This window comes from Dama dama, chromosome 7 (genome assembly GCF_033118175.1).
Source record: "Dama dama isolate Ldn47 chromosome 7, ASM3311817v1, whole genome shotgun sequence".
NCBI classification, from domain to species: Eukaryota; Metazoa; Chordata; class Mammalia; order Artiodactyla; family Cervidae; genus Dama; species Dama dama.
Genome location: NC_083687.1, coordinates 36,499,016 through 36,514,514, shown reverse-complemented (window position 1 = coordinate 36,514,514; position 15,499 = coordinate 36,499,016). Strand labels below are relative to the sequence as shown.

The following is a 15,499-nucleotide window of genomic DNA, read 5'->3' as shown; positions in this document are numbered from 1 at the left end:
TACCTGTCCATCACCAGCTCTCGGAGTTTACCCAAACTCATGTCCATTGAGTCAGTGATGCCATTCAGCCATCTCATCCTCTGTTGTCCCCTTCTCCTTCTGCCCCCAGATATTTGATAAGAGCTTAATATCCAAAAATACATGAGACATACCACTCAAGGGCAAAAAACACCGAATAATCCAAATTTTTAATGGAGCTTAAGAAAATTAAGAGTTTCAATAAATCTGAAGATTAGACTGTAGATGAGAGACACAACAAGGTTTTCCATTTAGAACAACAAAAGCCAGTGCCTTCTTGCTATTACTTCATTCATCTCCACTCATTTGTTTGACAATTACAGTTCAAAGTGTACATTCTTGTCAATAGAAATCACCCCACATTGAGCTATAATATATACTAAGAACAGCCACACTGGGAAAAAAAAAAAAAAACAACAACACAAACTAATATTTGCATATCTACTATGAGACATATAAAAAACAAGGTAATCTCCAGAGTTGACCACTCCATTGTTTTCTATATTTCATTTCAAAATTGAGCCACTAAGTAAGGAAAATGAGTTAAGAGAACTCAATGATATATAGACAGAAAATCAGTTTCAAATGGGAGCATTAATGGATTATAATTTGGAGGTAATTTATTACTAGTGTTGTAACTGTAGTCCTTTTGATTCTCTACTGCATCAGGGTAATACTTCATTATAAATATTAATACCAACATAGGGACACATACCACTAAAGTGATAGTGAATAGAGAAAGACATAGAATATAGTAGGCAAGAAGTGAAAGTATGGGAAGTCAGCAATGGTAGTAAAGTAAAGGGCAGTATTGCCTTGAGAGGAAGGAAGATTCTCAGAGTTTCTTGAAACAGCAAGAATGAGCCAGATGTGAGGAATTAGCTTAATTTGTAAACCAGAAACTCTGCCAGAAGAAATTTAAGTTCATAAAAATATTACGATGTTAAAACCCACAATTTAGACAGATAATAGGGTACGGTAGGGTATATAGACATTCAAATTCTCCATTACTTAGTGCATCAGGCACTCAAGGACCACCCTCACTGAAGTCTTTCTCTGTTGCTCAACCTACAGGTACCACCATGGAGAAAGTGATAGCTCTACTCCACAGGTAGTTGAACCCTACATTTATGGTCTCGTGGATTTCCTTAAGAAGCATTCGATGCAGCAGATTTCCTCCATCCCATCCCGTCCGGCTGACTCCCCACGGTCAACAGGAGTGCTCATCCTGGGATCATTCCGCAATCACCATGGCCTCAGCTCCCAGCTTCCATGGACATCAGTTGACTTACAATCCTGTCCAAGGTATGAAACTCAGCAGCATGGCTTGTCTGTGTGGTTCTCTGTTCAGATGGTCACAGGTTAGTTGGTTCACTCCCCAACAGCTTCAAATGACTCCCCCATTCCAGTGGACAGCCATGGACACGGGGATCTCTCCCCTGCGCTTCAGCTCCATCAGCCCCACGTGCAGGCTGGTCCCACTTACTCTCCTCCTTCTTTCCCCTTCATCTTCGTCCCTTGTCTCCTTTGTCCTACCGAGTTCTGTGTGGCCCCTAATATTCCTCCTCAGTAGTCAGGGCATCCCGCCAGTATTCACCTGGTCTTCTGAGAGAACTGCTGTGTCTTTAGACATTCTTGATGCATCGGTGGAGAGAGGTGTACCCCACTCTCAACTACCGCTCCGTCATCTTGTCCACCCCCATTTGTGAATGTATTAAAAATGAGTTTCCCTTTCTTTTAAGTACCATTGCCTTCACCACACATGTTTAACTTTTGCTTTTTGAGGAAAACACATGTAAGTTCCACTCTCTTCAGTTGAGTCAGTCATTCAGTTGTGTCCGACTCTTTTGACCCCATGGACTATGGCAACACAGGCTTCCCTGTCCATAACCAACATCCAGAGCTTGATCAATCTCATTATTAGATGTCATGACTAGATCGTGAAGTTAAAATATTAGAATATCAGTTCAGTTCAGTTCAGTAACTCTGTCATGTCCGACTCTTTGCAACCCCATGAATCGTAGCACGCCAGGCCTCCCTGTCCATCACAAACTCCCGGAGTTTACTCAAACTAATATTGATCTAGTCGGTGATGCCATCCAGCCATCTCATCCTCTGTCATCCCCTTCTCCTCCTGCCTCCAATACCTCCAAGCATCAGGGTCTCTTTCAATGAGTCAACACTTTGCATGAGGAGGCCAAAGTATTGGAGTTTCAGCTTTAGCATCAGTCCTACCAACGAACACCCGGGACTGAGCTTCTTTAGGGGATATGTTGGATCTACTTGCAGTCCAAGGGACTCTCAAGAGTCTTTGCCAACACCACAGTTAAAAGCATACATTTTTCAGGGCTCAGCTTTCTTTACCATCCAACTCTCACATCCATACACGACCACTGGAAAAACCATAGACTTGACAGGACAGACCTTTCTTGGCAAAGTAATGTCTCTGCTTTTTAACATGCTATCTAAGTTGGTAATAACATTCCTTCCAAGGAGTAAGCATCTTTCAATTTCATGGCTGCAATCTGCATCTGTAGTGATTTTGGAGCCCCAGGAACAAACTCTGACACTGTTTCCACTGTTTTCCCCATCTATTTCCCATGAAGTGATGGAACCAGATACCATGATCTTAGTTTTCTGAATGTTGAACTTAAAGCCCACTTTTTCACTCTCCTCTTTCACTTTCATCAAGAGGCTTTTTAGTTCCTCTTCACTTTCTGCCACAAGGGTGGTGTCATCTGCATATCAGAGGTTACTTATATTTCTCCTGGCAATCTTGATTCCAGCTTGTGCTTCTCCAGCCCAGCGTTTTTCATGATGTACTCTGCATATAAGTTAAATAAGCAGGGTGACAATATACAGCCTTGATGTACTCCTTTTCCTATCTGGAACCAGTCTGTTGGTCCATGTCCAATTCTAACTGTTGCTTCCTGACCTGCATACAGATTTCTCAGGAAGCAAGTCAGGTGGTCTGGTATTCCCGTCTCTTTCAGAATTTTCCACAGTTTATTGTGATCCACACAGTCAACAGGTTTGGCATAGTCAATAAAGCAGAAGTAGACGTTTTTCTGGAACTCTCTTGCTTTTTCGATGTTCCAGCAGATGTTGGCAATTTGATCTCTGGTTCCTCTGCCTTTTCTAAAACCAGCTTGAACATCTGGAAGTTCACGGTTCACATATTGCTGAAGCCTGGCTTTCGGAATTTTGAGCATTACTTTGCTAGGATGTGAGATGAGTGCAATTATGCCATAGTTTGAGCAGTCTTTGGGATTGCCTTTCCTTGGGAATTGCACTGAAAATTTACTTTTTCAAGTCCTGTGGCCACTGCTGATTTTTCCAAATTTGCTGGCATATTGAGCGCAGTACTTTCACAGTATCATCTTTCAGGATTTGAAATAGTTCAACTGGAATTCCATCACATCCACTAGCTTTGTTCCTAGTGATGCTTCCTAAGGCCCGCTTGACTTCACATTCCAGGATGTCTGGATCTACATGAATGACCACACCATTGTGATTATCTGGGTCGTGAAGATCTTTTTTGTACAGTTCTTCTGTGTATTCTTGCCACCTCTTCTCTGCATCTTCTGCTTCTTTTAGGTCTATACCATTTCTATGCTTTATCGAACCCATCTTTGCCTGAAATGTTCCCTTGGTATCTCTCATTTTCTTGAAGTGATCTCTTGTCTTTCCCATTCTGTTTTCCTCTATTTCTTTGCATTGATCGCTACAGAAGGCTTTCTTATCTCTCCTTGCTATTCTTTGGAACTCTGCATTGAAATGGGAATATCTTTCCATTTCTCCTTTGCTTTTCACGTCTCTTCTTTTCACAGCTATTTGTAAGGTCTCCTCAAACAACCATTTTGCCTTTTGCATTTCTTTTCCATGAGGATGGTCTTGATCCCTGTCTGTTTTACAATGTCATGAACCTCCGTCCATAGTTCATCAGCACTCTATCAGATCTAGTTCCTTAAATCTATTTCTCACTTCTGCTGTATAGTCATAAGGGATTTGATTTAGGTCATACCTGAATGGTCTAGTGGTTTTCCATACTTTCTTCAATTAAGTCTGAATTTGTCAATAAGGAGTTCATGATCTGAGCCACAGTCAGCTCCTGGTCTTGTTTTTGCTGACTGTATAGAGCTTCTCCATCTTTGGCCCACGAAGAATATAATCAATTTAAATTCGGTTTCAACCATCTGGTGTTGTCCATGTGTAGAGTCTTCTCTTGTGCTGCTGGAAGAAGGTGTTTGCTATGACCAGTGTTTTCTCTAGGCACAACTCTATTAGCCTTTGCCCTGCTTCATTCTGTATTCAAGGCCAAATATTCCTGTCACTCTAGGTGTTTTTTGACTTCCTACTTTTGCATTCCAGTCCCCTAGAATGAAAAGGACATCTTCCTCTGGGTGTTAGTCCTAAAAGGTCTTGTAGGTCTTCATAGAACTGTTCAACTTCAGCTTCTTCAGTGTTACTGGTTGGGGCATATTCTTAGATTATCATGATTTTGAATGGATTGCCTTGGAAGTGAACAGAGATCATACTGTCATTTTTGAGATTGCCACCAAGTACTGCATTTTGAACTCTTTTGTTGACCACGATGGCTACTGCATTTCTTCTAAGGGATTCCTGCCCACAGTAGTAGATATAATGGTCATCTGAGTTAATTTCACCCATTCCAGTCCATTTTAGTTCACTGATTCCTAGAATGTCGACATTCACCTTTGCCATCTCCTGTTTGACCACTTCCAATTTGCCTTGATTCATGGACCTAACATTCCAGGTCCTATGCAATATTGCTCTTTATAGCATCAGACCTTGCTTCTATCACTAGTCCCATCCTCAAATGGGTATTGTTTTTGCTTTGGCTCCATCCTTTCATTCTTTCTGGAGTTATTTCTCCACTGATCTCCAGTAGCATATTGGACACCTTCTGAGCTGTGGAGTTCCTCTTTCAGTATCCGATCATTTTGCCTTTTCATACTGTGCATGGGGTTCTCAAGGCAAGAATACTGAAGTGGATTGCCATTCCCTTCTCCAGTGGTCCACATTCTGTCAGACCTCTCCACCATGACCCATCCATCTTCAGTGGCCCCACACAGCATGGCTTAGTTTCATGAGTTAGACAAGACTATGGTCCTGGGATCAGATCATCTAGTTTTCTGTGATTATGGTTTCAGTGTGTCTGCCCTTTGATGCCCTCTCGCAACACCTACCGTCTTACTTGGGTTTCTCTTACCTTGGATGTGGGATATCTCTTTATGGCTGCTCCAGCAAAGCGCAGCCACTGCTCCTTATCTTGGACCAGGGGACTCTCCTCATGGCCGCCCCTTCTGACCTTGAACGTGGAGTACCTCCTCTCAGTCCTGCAGCAACTCCTTGGCCATGGGGTTGCTCCTCTCGGCCACAGCCCGTGACCTCGGCCGTGGGGTATGTCTCTCCGCCGCCGTCCTTGACCTCAGAAGTGGGATTGCTCCCCTCAGCCGCCGCCTCTGACCTCAGACCTGGGGTAGATCCTCTCGGCTGCTCCTACACCGTTGCAGCCTGGTGCTCTCGGTCACCACCCCTGGCCTTGGGCGAGGGGCTGCTTCTCACGGCCACGCTTCTGCGCAGTCCATCATGCAAAATCCAGAGTCCAGGTTGGAACATTCTACGGACTGAGGAAGCATTGGTTTCTAGAGGTTTGCTCAGCACACTTCCTTCTGCATCCTCTTCTGATGACAGAGCCTGTCGTTGATGGGTCTAAATTAGAACCTCAGAATGTATTAACTTTTTATACATGAGAATATGTAACTTTCAAAATCTCTCCCTATTTGTCCTATCGTCCAGTCTTTGGCAATTATTTTTCTACTCTGAGTTCCATCTTTTTTTTTTTTTTCTGAGATTCCTTATAATTGCGATCATATAGTATTTTTCTTCCTCTGACTTAGCTAATTTACCATAATGCCCTCCAGTTTCATCCAAGCAGCCACAAATGGAAGGACTTCTTTCTTTTTCTAATGGCTAAATAGTATTTACCTATATATGTCACATCACATTGTTTTAATCCACTCACCTGTTGAAAGATACTCAGGTTGTTCCTATACCAAGGCTACTGTGAATAATGCTGCAATGAACTTGGGAATACAGATCTCTCTTTGAGACAATGATTTATTTTCCCTTGACTATATATCCAGAAGTGGGATAATGGATCACATAACAGTTCTCTTTTAACTTTCTTGAGGAACCACCAGAATATTTTTCCATGATAGTTGCACTGGTACACATCCCTACAAACAGTGTATCAGTTCAGTTCAGTTCAGTCGCTCTGTCATGTCGGAGTATTTATGACCCCATGCATCGCAGCATGCCAGGCTTCCCTGTCCATCACAGTCTCCCGGAGTTTACTCAAACTCATGCCCATCGAGTCGGTGATGCCATCCAAGTTTCTCATCCTCTGTCGTCCCCTTCTCCTCCTGCCCCCTATCCTTCCCAGCATTAGGTTCTTTTCCACTGAGTCAACTCTTCGCATGAGGTGGCCAAAGTATTGGAGTTTCAGCTTCAACATCAGTCCTTCCAAGAACACCCAGGGCGGATCTCCTTTAGGATGGACTGGTTGGATCTCCCTGCAGTCCAAGGGACTCTCAAGAGTCTTCTCCAACACCACAGTTCAAAAGCATCGATTGTTTGGCACTTAGCTTTCTTCACAGTCCAACTCTCACATCCCTACATGACCACTGCAAAAAACATAGCCTTGACTAGATGGAGCTTTGTTGGCAAAATAGTGTCTCTGCTTTAATATGCTATCTAGGTTGGTCATGACTTTCCTTCCAAGGAGTAAGCATCTTTTAATTTCATAGCTGCAATCACCATCTGCAGTGATTTTGGAGCCCCCAAAAATAAAGTCTGAAACTGTTTCCACTCTCTCCCCATCTATTTCCCATGAGGTGATGGGACCAGATGTCATAATCTTAGTTTTCTGAATGTTAAGCTTTAAGCCAACTTTTTCACTCTCCTCTTTCACTTTCATCAAGAGGCTTTTTAGTTCCTTTTCACTTTCTGCCATAAGGGTCCCTTTTTCTCTACATCCTCAATAACATTTGTCATTTCTTACTTTTTTGGCACTAGCCATTCACACAGTTATGAGGTGATAACTCTTTTGCCTTTGATCTGCATTTCCTTTGATTATTAGTGATGCTGAACATCTTGTCATATACCTCTTGATCATCTATATGTCTTATTTGTTGGAAAATGTCTATTCTTTAAAGATGTAGCATACATTAGGTTTACTATATTCCGATATACGAAACTCAGTTGCCTACCTGTATATCAACAACAAACTCTCAGAAAGTGGAATAAAGAAAACAATCCCATTTACTATTGCATCACAAAAAGATAAAACACTTAGAAATAAACTTAAGCAAGGTGTGGAAAGATTTTGTGCAAAACCTTTAAGACATTGATAAGAGAAATTTAAAAAGCATTAAAAATATGTAAAGTTAGGTGGTCATTTCAATGTGTTTCTTGAGGTAGGATTTGTATTACTTTAAACTTCCCTCTTAGAACTGCTTATGTTGAATCATATAGGTTTTAGATCATCATGTTTTCATTGTTCTTTCTTTCTAGGGCTGTTTCAATTTCCTTTATTTCTTCAGTAACGTGTTCATTATTTAGAAATGGTTTGTTTAATCTCCATGTGTTTTTGGTCTTTAAATTTGTGTGTGTTTTTTTTTTTTTTTTTTTTTAATTCCTATAGTCGTTATCTAGTCTCACAGTGTTGTGTTCAGAGAAAATGCTTGATAAAATTTCAATTTCCTTAAATTTACTGAGGTTTGATTTGTGACCCAAGATGAGAAAAATGTTCCACGTTCACTTGAGAAGAAAGTGTATTCTGCATTTGCATGGAATGTGCTGAAGATATCTATTAGGTCTGTTTGCTCTAATAGTTCCCTTTAGACTTATGTTTCCTTATTTATTTTCTGTTTTGATGATCTATCCTTTGGTAGAGGTGGGGTGTTAACATGACATACTATTGTGTTACTGTCAACTTCCCGTTTTATGTCAGTTAGTGTTCACCTTATGTATTGAAGTGCTCCTATGTTGGGTACATAAATATTTAAAATTGTTTTGTCTTTTTCTTGGACTGATCCCTTGATCATTTTGCAGTGTCCTTCTTTATCCCTTGTAATAGATTTTATTTTAAGGTCTATTTTTTCTGATACGAAAATTGCCAATCTGGTTTTCTTGGATTTTCATTTGCATGGAATATCTTTTTCCATCCTCACTTTCAGTCTGTATGAGTCTCTAGGATTGAAGTGTACTTCTTGTAGACAGCATATATACGGGTCTTGTTTTTGTATCCATTCAGCCACTTTGTGTCTTTTGGTAAGAATGGGAGAAGATAATAGCAAATAAAACAACTGATAAAGGATTGCATTCTGGAATACAAGTAGCTCAAATAAGTCAGTCATCAAAAACAAAGACAAGAGCTGAGAAAATAAACTAGTGAGACCACATCCAACTCAAAATCTTCTGCATAGTAAAAGAAGCCATCAAGAAAATGAAATGGCAACCTATGGAATGAAAAAAAAAATTGTAAATCACATATTTCATAAGGACTTCATATCCAGGTATATATAAGAGACTCATGCAACTCAGTAGTAGAAGAAATCAAACAACCCAAATTATTAAATGGGCAAGGAAGAATAAGATTTTTGAAAACTCTGAAGATTAGATGGTAGATGACAGACACTGTAAGTTTTTCCTTCCCAAACAGAAGCCTGTGTCTTCCTGACATTGTTTTCTTTATTTCCAATCTCCTGTTTGGTGATTGCACCTTCACAGTATGCATCCTTTACTCAATAGCAATCACCCTACAATGAGTTATATGTGCTAAGAATAGCCCTGATAACTATTAAAAAATAATAATTACATACTCAACCTCGAGGCATCAAAAATCCAAGGTGATTTTCAGAATTTTCCACTCCATTGTTTTCTACTTTCTGTTTCAAAATTGAAACACCTAGTAAGGTCAAGTGAGTAGGGGTCCTCAATAATACATGCATAGTAAGTCATTTAATACTGGGAGCATTACTGGATTAAAATATTGGGGGAATGTATTATTACTAATACTATTGTAATTTTATTCCCTTTAATTCTCTGGTATACTAGGTTGATGTTTATTTAAAATAATAATACAGCCACTATGGAGAACAGGGTGGAGATTCCTTAAAACACTGGAAATAGAAGTGCCATATGACTGAGCAATCCCACTGCTGTGCATACACACCAAGGAAACCAGAACTGAATAAGACACGTGTACCCCAATGTTCATCAGAGCACTGTTTATAATAGCCAGCACATGGAATCAGCGTAGATGCCCATCAGCAGACAAATGTCTACGAAAGCTGTGGTACATATACACAATGGAATATTACTCAGCCATGAAAAGTAATACATTTGAATCAGTTCTAATGAGGTGGATGAAATGGAACCTATTATACTGAGTGAAGTAAGCCAGAAAGAAAAACACCAATACAGTATACTAATGCATATATATGGATTTTAGAAAGATGTTATCACATGTGACACAAATGGCCAGTCCAGGTTCGATGCATGATACAGGGTGCTCAGGGCTGGTGCACTGGGATAAGCCAGAAGGATGGGAAGGGGAGGGAGGTGGGAGAGGGGTCAGGAAGGGGAGCACATGTACACCCATGGTGGATTACTGTCAATGTATGGCAAATCCACTAAAATATTGTGAAGTAAGTAGCCTCCAATTAAAATTAACAAAATGAAACAAACTAGTAATACCCAGCATAAAGACACTTAGTACTCAAGTTACAGTAGATTGAGAAAGACAAAGCTTATGAGGCAGGAAGGAAAATCACAGAAAATTAGCAATGGTATCAAAAGAAGGGGCAGTATTGCCTAGAAAGAAAGCAGAGTCCTCTAATTTTTTGGAGACAACACAAACAAGCCAGGTGGGAGCCAACCAGCTTAAGCTGTATACTAGAAACTTCACCAGAAGGAAAATGAAGTTCATAAAAGTATGCTGATGCTAAACACCAAAATCCAGACAGTAAGGAAATACGGTAGGGTATACGTAGATACTGAAAACTACTCAGAGAGGTAGACATGGAAGCAGATACACTAATGAGCATCAGAAAAATCAAAACACAAAAGGGTCTGAAAAGTCAATCGTAAAGAGACTTGGCAGTCTGATCAAAAAATAAGAGAATCAAATTAAAAAACCAAAATAGAAAGACTTGTGCACATGATAGAACCAGAGAATGCTCAGGAGAGAAAGTTTCGGACCTAGTGGACCAGCGAACAGAATCCTCCAACATCAGGAATAAAAACCCTGGGCAGGACTCATGACTCTACACTTCTGGGAACAGCCTCAGTTTCAAAGTTTGGGCGCAATACCACCTAAAGGCGAACACAGACAAGGATCATAGCTTGCTATGACAGTGAGTCACAGACAATAGTGTCTGTTAGTTTACTTTTCTCATTCAACTATAAAGTTAATGAATCAGTAATCAATGATAACTGACACCATCAGTTTCCAGTCAGATCCTCTTTAGGCATACAATGTACATCTGAACCTGTTATATGATCCCCAAAAACATTTTTATACTTAAATTTACTGATGTTTAGTTGAAGGGTAATTGCTTTACAATACTGTACTGCTTTTGGCCAAACGTCAACATGAATCAGCCATAGTTTTACCTATGTCCCCTTCACTCTTGAATCTCCTTCCCACCTTCCTTCCCGACCCAGCCGTCGAAGTTGTTACAGAAAAATATGGAAGGCTTCACAAATTTGTCTGTCATCCTAGGGCCAGGGCAATGCTAATATTCTCAGTATTATTCCAATTTTTAATATCTGTGCTACCAAAGCAAAAGCACAAATACCTCTTTAACAGAAAAAATGATCATATACTTTACTACTGAGTCCCAGCATTAAACTGTCTTAAAAAAATGGCCTAAACACTCTGGGTCAGAATTAATTTCCAAATGCTTGTAGAGCACAGAAGTACTTCTGGGAGCAATATAAAAATGCAGGGAGTAACCTACTTCTCCAACTGTCTATCTGTGCAAATACCTTCATCCATCTATATCTACACAGAGGGTGCTCCTTCTTCCCCCACCCCAACTACTACAGCACCAACTCCTGCTCAGACCAACAGGGAAAGAGACGGCTTCTCTCCACAAGACGGATTTGATAACCTCAGGTGACTAGATCATCAGAATGGCTCATGTTTTTATTTAAGGAGGGTCCTGCCTGCTCCTGCTGCTGGTCATGTCAAATCTGCTCCAGTGCCAAGGCAACTTATGCCCGTCCTGCAGTCCTGACACCCCCCTGAGATCCCTTACAGACCTGTTTATGGATGCTGCCTGGCTGTCCCACTACTTCCATAACCTTTCCGCAATAATGTTCAAAGAGGTTGTAAGTACTGTGGTGGTGGTGGTTTTGTTGCTAAATCATGTCCGTCACTTGCGACCCCATGGACTGTAGCCTGCCAGGCTCTCGAAAGGAAATTTCACCTAAGTGACTGTCCTATACTATCCTTTAAACAAGAAGGCTGCAATAACACACTCTCTAGGTAGAAGATGCTGTCAGTTCATAAGATGGTGAAATCAAAAAAAGGATCAGTTTTGTGAAATCTCAAAGATTCCTAAGAAGTGCGATGATTTTTTCAATTTCCTTTCATTCATTTTCTTTTTGTAACATTTCCAAAATAAATGAATTTGTATTTGTCAGCCAGGAATGCCATAAGAGAATACAATAGACTCAGTGGAATAAACACCAGAAATTTATTTCCTCACAGTTCTGGGGGCTAGAAGTCCCAGATCAGGGCACCAGCAAGTTGAGGTTCTGGTAAGAACTCTTTCTTCCCAGGATGGCTTCTCTGTGCATCCTCACACAGGGTGGGGGGTGGGGAAGAGAGACAGAGGAAAGGACACACAGACACAGAGACAGAAGAGAAAATTCTCTGGTGTTTCGCTTCATGGAGACACTAAACCTATTGGATGAGTGTTCCATCCTAAGAGCTCATTTAACATTAATATCTCCTGCATTAGCAGGAATGTTCTTTATTACTACCGTCTCTGGGAAGCACCAACTATTGGTACATATGTACTATATTTGGTTCAAACATTAAAAAAAAAAGGATAATAATAAACAGAGAAGGGAAAAGGTTAAACTTAGAAGAGTTAGATATAAAATCATTTTTATAGAGACAATGTATAGAAAAAGTAGGAAAAGAATGAATTTGAAATTTTGGGAAACCCCACTGTTAAAAAAAAATTACACATCTATCAAGCATATAAATGTTCTTATAATGGGTTCATTATAAGAACTGAATGCCCAACAACCCTAACTAATTGCCTGATCACTTTTAGGATGAAAAATATGCCCAGGGCAAACAGTACCATATCAATGCCACCAACAGCTGCCACACTGATCCCCTCCATGCTCCTGGAGAAAGAGAAGAAGCCCAAGAGATGAACGTGAGTCTTTCACCTGGGTTTTTCACCAGATCAATGAGACAGTACGTAGGTTACCAGGCTTCAGACTATTAGAGGTCATGGTACCTGTACATGCAGAAAAAGGTGGAGGAACTGTAAGCCATTGAAGAGAAATTATATTATGCAGTTGATGAAGCATAAGTGAAATCAAGGGATAACTAAAGATCTGTAGTAGCAAAACCAAGAACAGATTTATTAATTGTCCATGCACACATTAGTCCAACCAATGCATCCGACACAAGATTGCAGCTATTATTCTGTATGAAAACAGGAAATGAATGGGAACTTCCATGTGTAAAATATAAGACTGCAAAATTCATGAATATGTAAGAAACACACCCCAGTCTTGAGTACTCCCTGTCACTAGTGACGCCTACTTGGGAGTCCTATACCGCACCACTCGAGCATCACGTCTGCCTTTCTAGGTTCTCCTGATTCTGCTTCTACTTCTCTGATACCTCCTTCATTCATCATTCTCAATCATTCCTCTGTCACCTTTCATTCTTAATTTGCAAGTCTCCCCCACAATGGCCCATAAAACATTGCTTTGCTTTTCATGGCCGCAACAATTGGCTCTGTTCTGAGGACAAAACTGTTTACATATCAAGCCTCAATCATTTATGGCAGCTCTAAATGATGACCATTAGATTTGACCATCCTTTCTGATTTCCTGCATTATCCCTCGTCCTAACATTATTTAAAATATTTTCACATGCATCCCCCCTTAAAATTCTATCCTCTCTCTCTACAACCTTCTTAATGATATCAGGATTCTTTTGCTCTGCTAGGCTCTTTAATAATCAGGATGATCAAGTAAAGGAAAAGGTCAAAGAGGAAGAAGATGAGGGATTTTTCAATAACCTTCAATTTAAATTTTATTGAGAGTTACTACATGGCCATACATTTTACTAAGCACTTTATGTGCTTAGTACTATTCCTAGCACATTACTATATTTAACCCTATTCAGTTCTATGTTCTTTACCACTAAAACAGTTCATTGATGTAAAGAAATTGTGCATATTAACTAGAGATCTTCAGCCCCCGGTATTTTCATGCTCAATTCTACTAGTAGTAGTGAACTAGGGGCAAAAACCCTCCATTGAGAATCCCATGGATGCTGTTACTAAAGACAACTCTGTGCCATTTTCTGCCCAGACACATGTCAACAAGACAGACTCTTCTGATGCCAGCATGGGGGCTGGTGTTGGGATCAACTGAGGAAGGAAAGCCTGTTTAGGAATGTCATGTCTTCTTCATTGTCTCTTTGTTGTAATATCATAAAACAAATTACCAATCGAAAATCAATACGAATGACTCATCTGATTCATTAATATGAAAGAATCACTGGGTGACAATTATGTGGGCACAGGTAGAATGCCTTTTTCCTGGGTCAGGTACTGCAGGTACATACTGACTTGTCAAAAAATACTTAGATTTCTCTCACACAAATGTACAAACATAAAAGAACTCACTGAGTGGTGATCGAATTTCAGAGGAAAAAAGAAAATTCTTCATGTTATATATTAGAATGCATGAGAAGAATTAGTTTCTAAAATAACCTAGATTTTTAATAATTCAGTGAAATGTGAACTAATAGCTTACTTTTGAAACTTTTACTACCTTCACAAATCTCTGCATACACATAGGAATAACCAAAAGTTTTTTTTAGGTCAGCTGCTCTGAGCAAAGATCACATGTTACCAAAACCACTGAATTATGATTATTTTAATGAGACCATTTCTTATGGTTGCTTAGAATGAAGACCTTAGTAAGTTGATACTCAGCTTACTGTATAGCTGGAATAAACCTCTGCATCATCTAGTCAACGAGCTGCAGAGTTTGAAAGAAGTCTCACAGTCTATCCTATCAAGCACCATAGAGAATAAGAAAATTTCAGAAAAACTTCAAGCATTCATGGAGAGTCAATTCAGACTGCAGGTGAGCATCCTGCAGAAGACTTTCTTGCTTTGTTCATGAATAAAAGAGGTGACCTCTGTAATGCATAAGGAGTTTTGAAATATCTCAGTTTGTAAGAAAAAGATTCATGTCTTCTATGTGCTATACTGCTACTACATAAAGCAGAAGCCTAGTCATTCATAGAGATAGAGTCTACTGTAAAGGAATCAGATTTCACTGCAATTTTTGATATGTACAGCCTTCACTGTATTGTACACAATTCCACCAAAAGCTTGCCTCTTCCTGGGCACAGGTCGTTGACAGATTATCAAGATTCAGAGAACTAGACAACAGAATTTGCAAGCTCAGCATTTTCCTCAAAGTATCCCAGCACATCTGCTCTTGAAGTTCACTTGTCTTCTTTCTCTGTTCTCCTCAAATCAAAGGATGAGAGTGGGAAGGAAGAAAACAGAAAGTTAAAACTAAACTTGAATTATGTTTCTACATTTTAGATTCCTAATTGTTTTATCATAGGCTGACTCCAAAATCCATATCTAGAGTGTTTTATATTTGTATGTGTTCCCCAAATCTTACTTTGATAATTAGAAGCAAAAAGATAAGCAAATACTAATAAAATTCATAAAAGCCATTATCTTTTGGGTATTCAGATTGTTGTTCCAGTCTTGCAGAAGCTGTTCAAGACTCACATTACCTGGTCAGGACTCTCATCCCTGACGTCCAGCGATGAAGATAGGTGTCTTACTGAATTTTATAAACTGTTCAAGTGCCTAAGCAGGGATTCACGTAAAGTTGACATTTACATCAAGATCCTGGCGTGCCGAATGCGCAAAACGTGCTAAATCCACATCCAACCCATCCAACTCTGAGATGGTCATAATGATCTATCCCATAGCAAGTTTCTGTGAAATTTACAGCTTTTTAATGCATGCTCTGAGAAATGGGTCTTCTGTTAAAAAAATAAACACAGACTCTTTAGAGATGTCAAAATCTAAAAGGGAAATTTGTCAACAGTTCTTATATTCATTTAATAGAAAATCAAATGAAAATCCACCCCTAC

At 39.8% G+C, this 15,499-nt stretch overlaps 1 protein-coding gene and 1 non-coding gene across 2 annotated transcripts; one reads left to right on the top strand and one right to left on the bottom strand.

Moving 5' to 3' along the window:
• The first annotated feature begins 1,148 nt into the window (after nucleotides 1-1,148).
• Nucleotides 1,149-15,281, top strand: LOC133059165 (chorionic somatomammotropin hormone 2-like). Its single transcript, XM_061146198.1, has 5 exons — nucleotides 1,149-1,323; nucleotides 11,270-11,442; nucleotides 12,399-12,506; nucleotides 14,281-14,463; nucleotides 15,090-15,281. The coding sequence occupies exons 1-5, from the start codon at nucleotides 1,149-1,151 to the stop codon at nucleotides 15,279-15,281; spliced, it is 831 nt and encodes a 276-aa protein (XP_061002181.1).
• On the bottom strand, nucleotides 10,792-10,901 carry LOC133060029 (U6 spliceosomal RNA). The gene has a single exon (XR_009693698.1). It is a non-coding gene; the product is annotated as a U6 spliceosomal RNA (small nuclear RNA).
• Nucleotides 15,282-15,499: the final 218 nt, after the last annotated feature.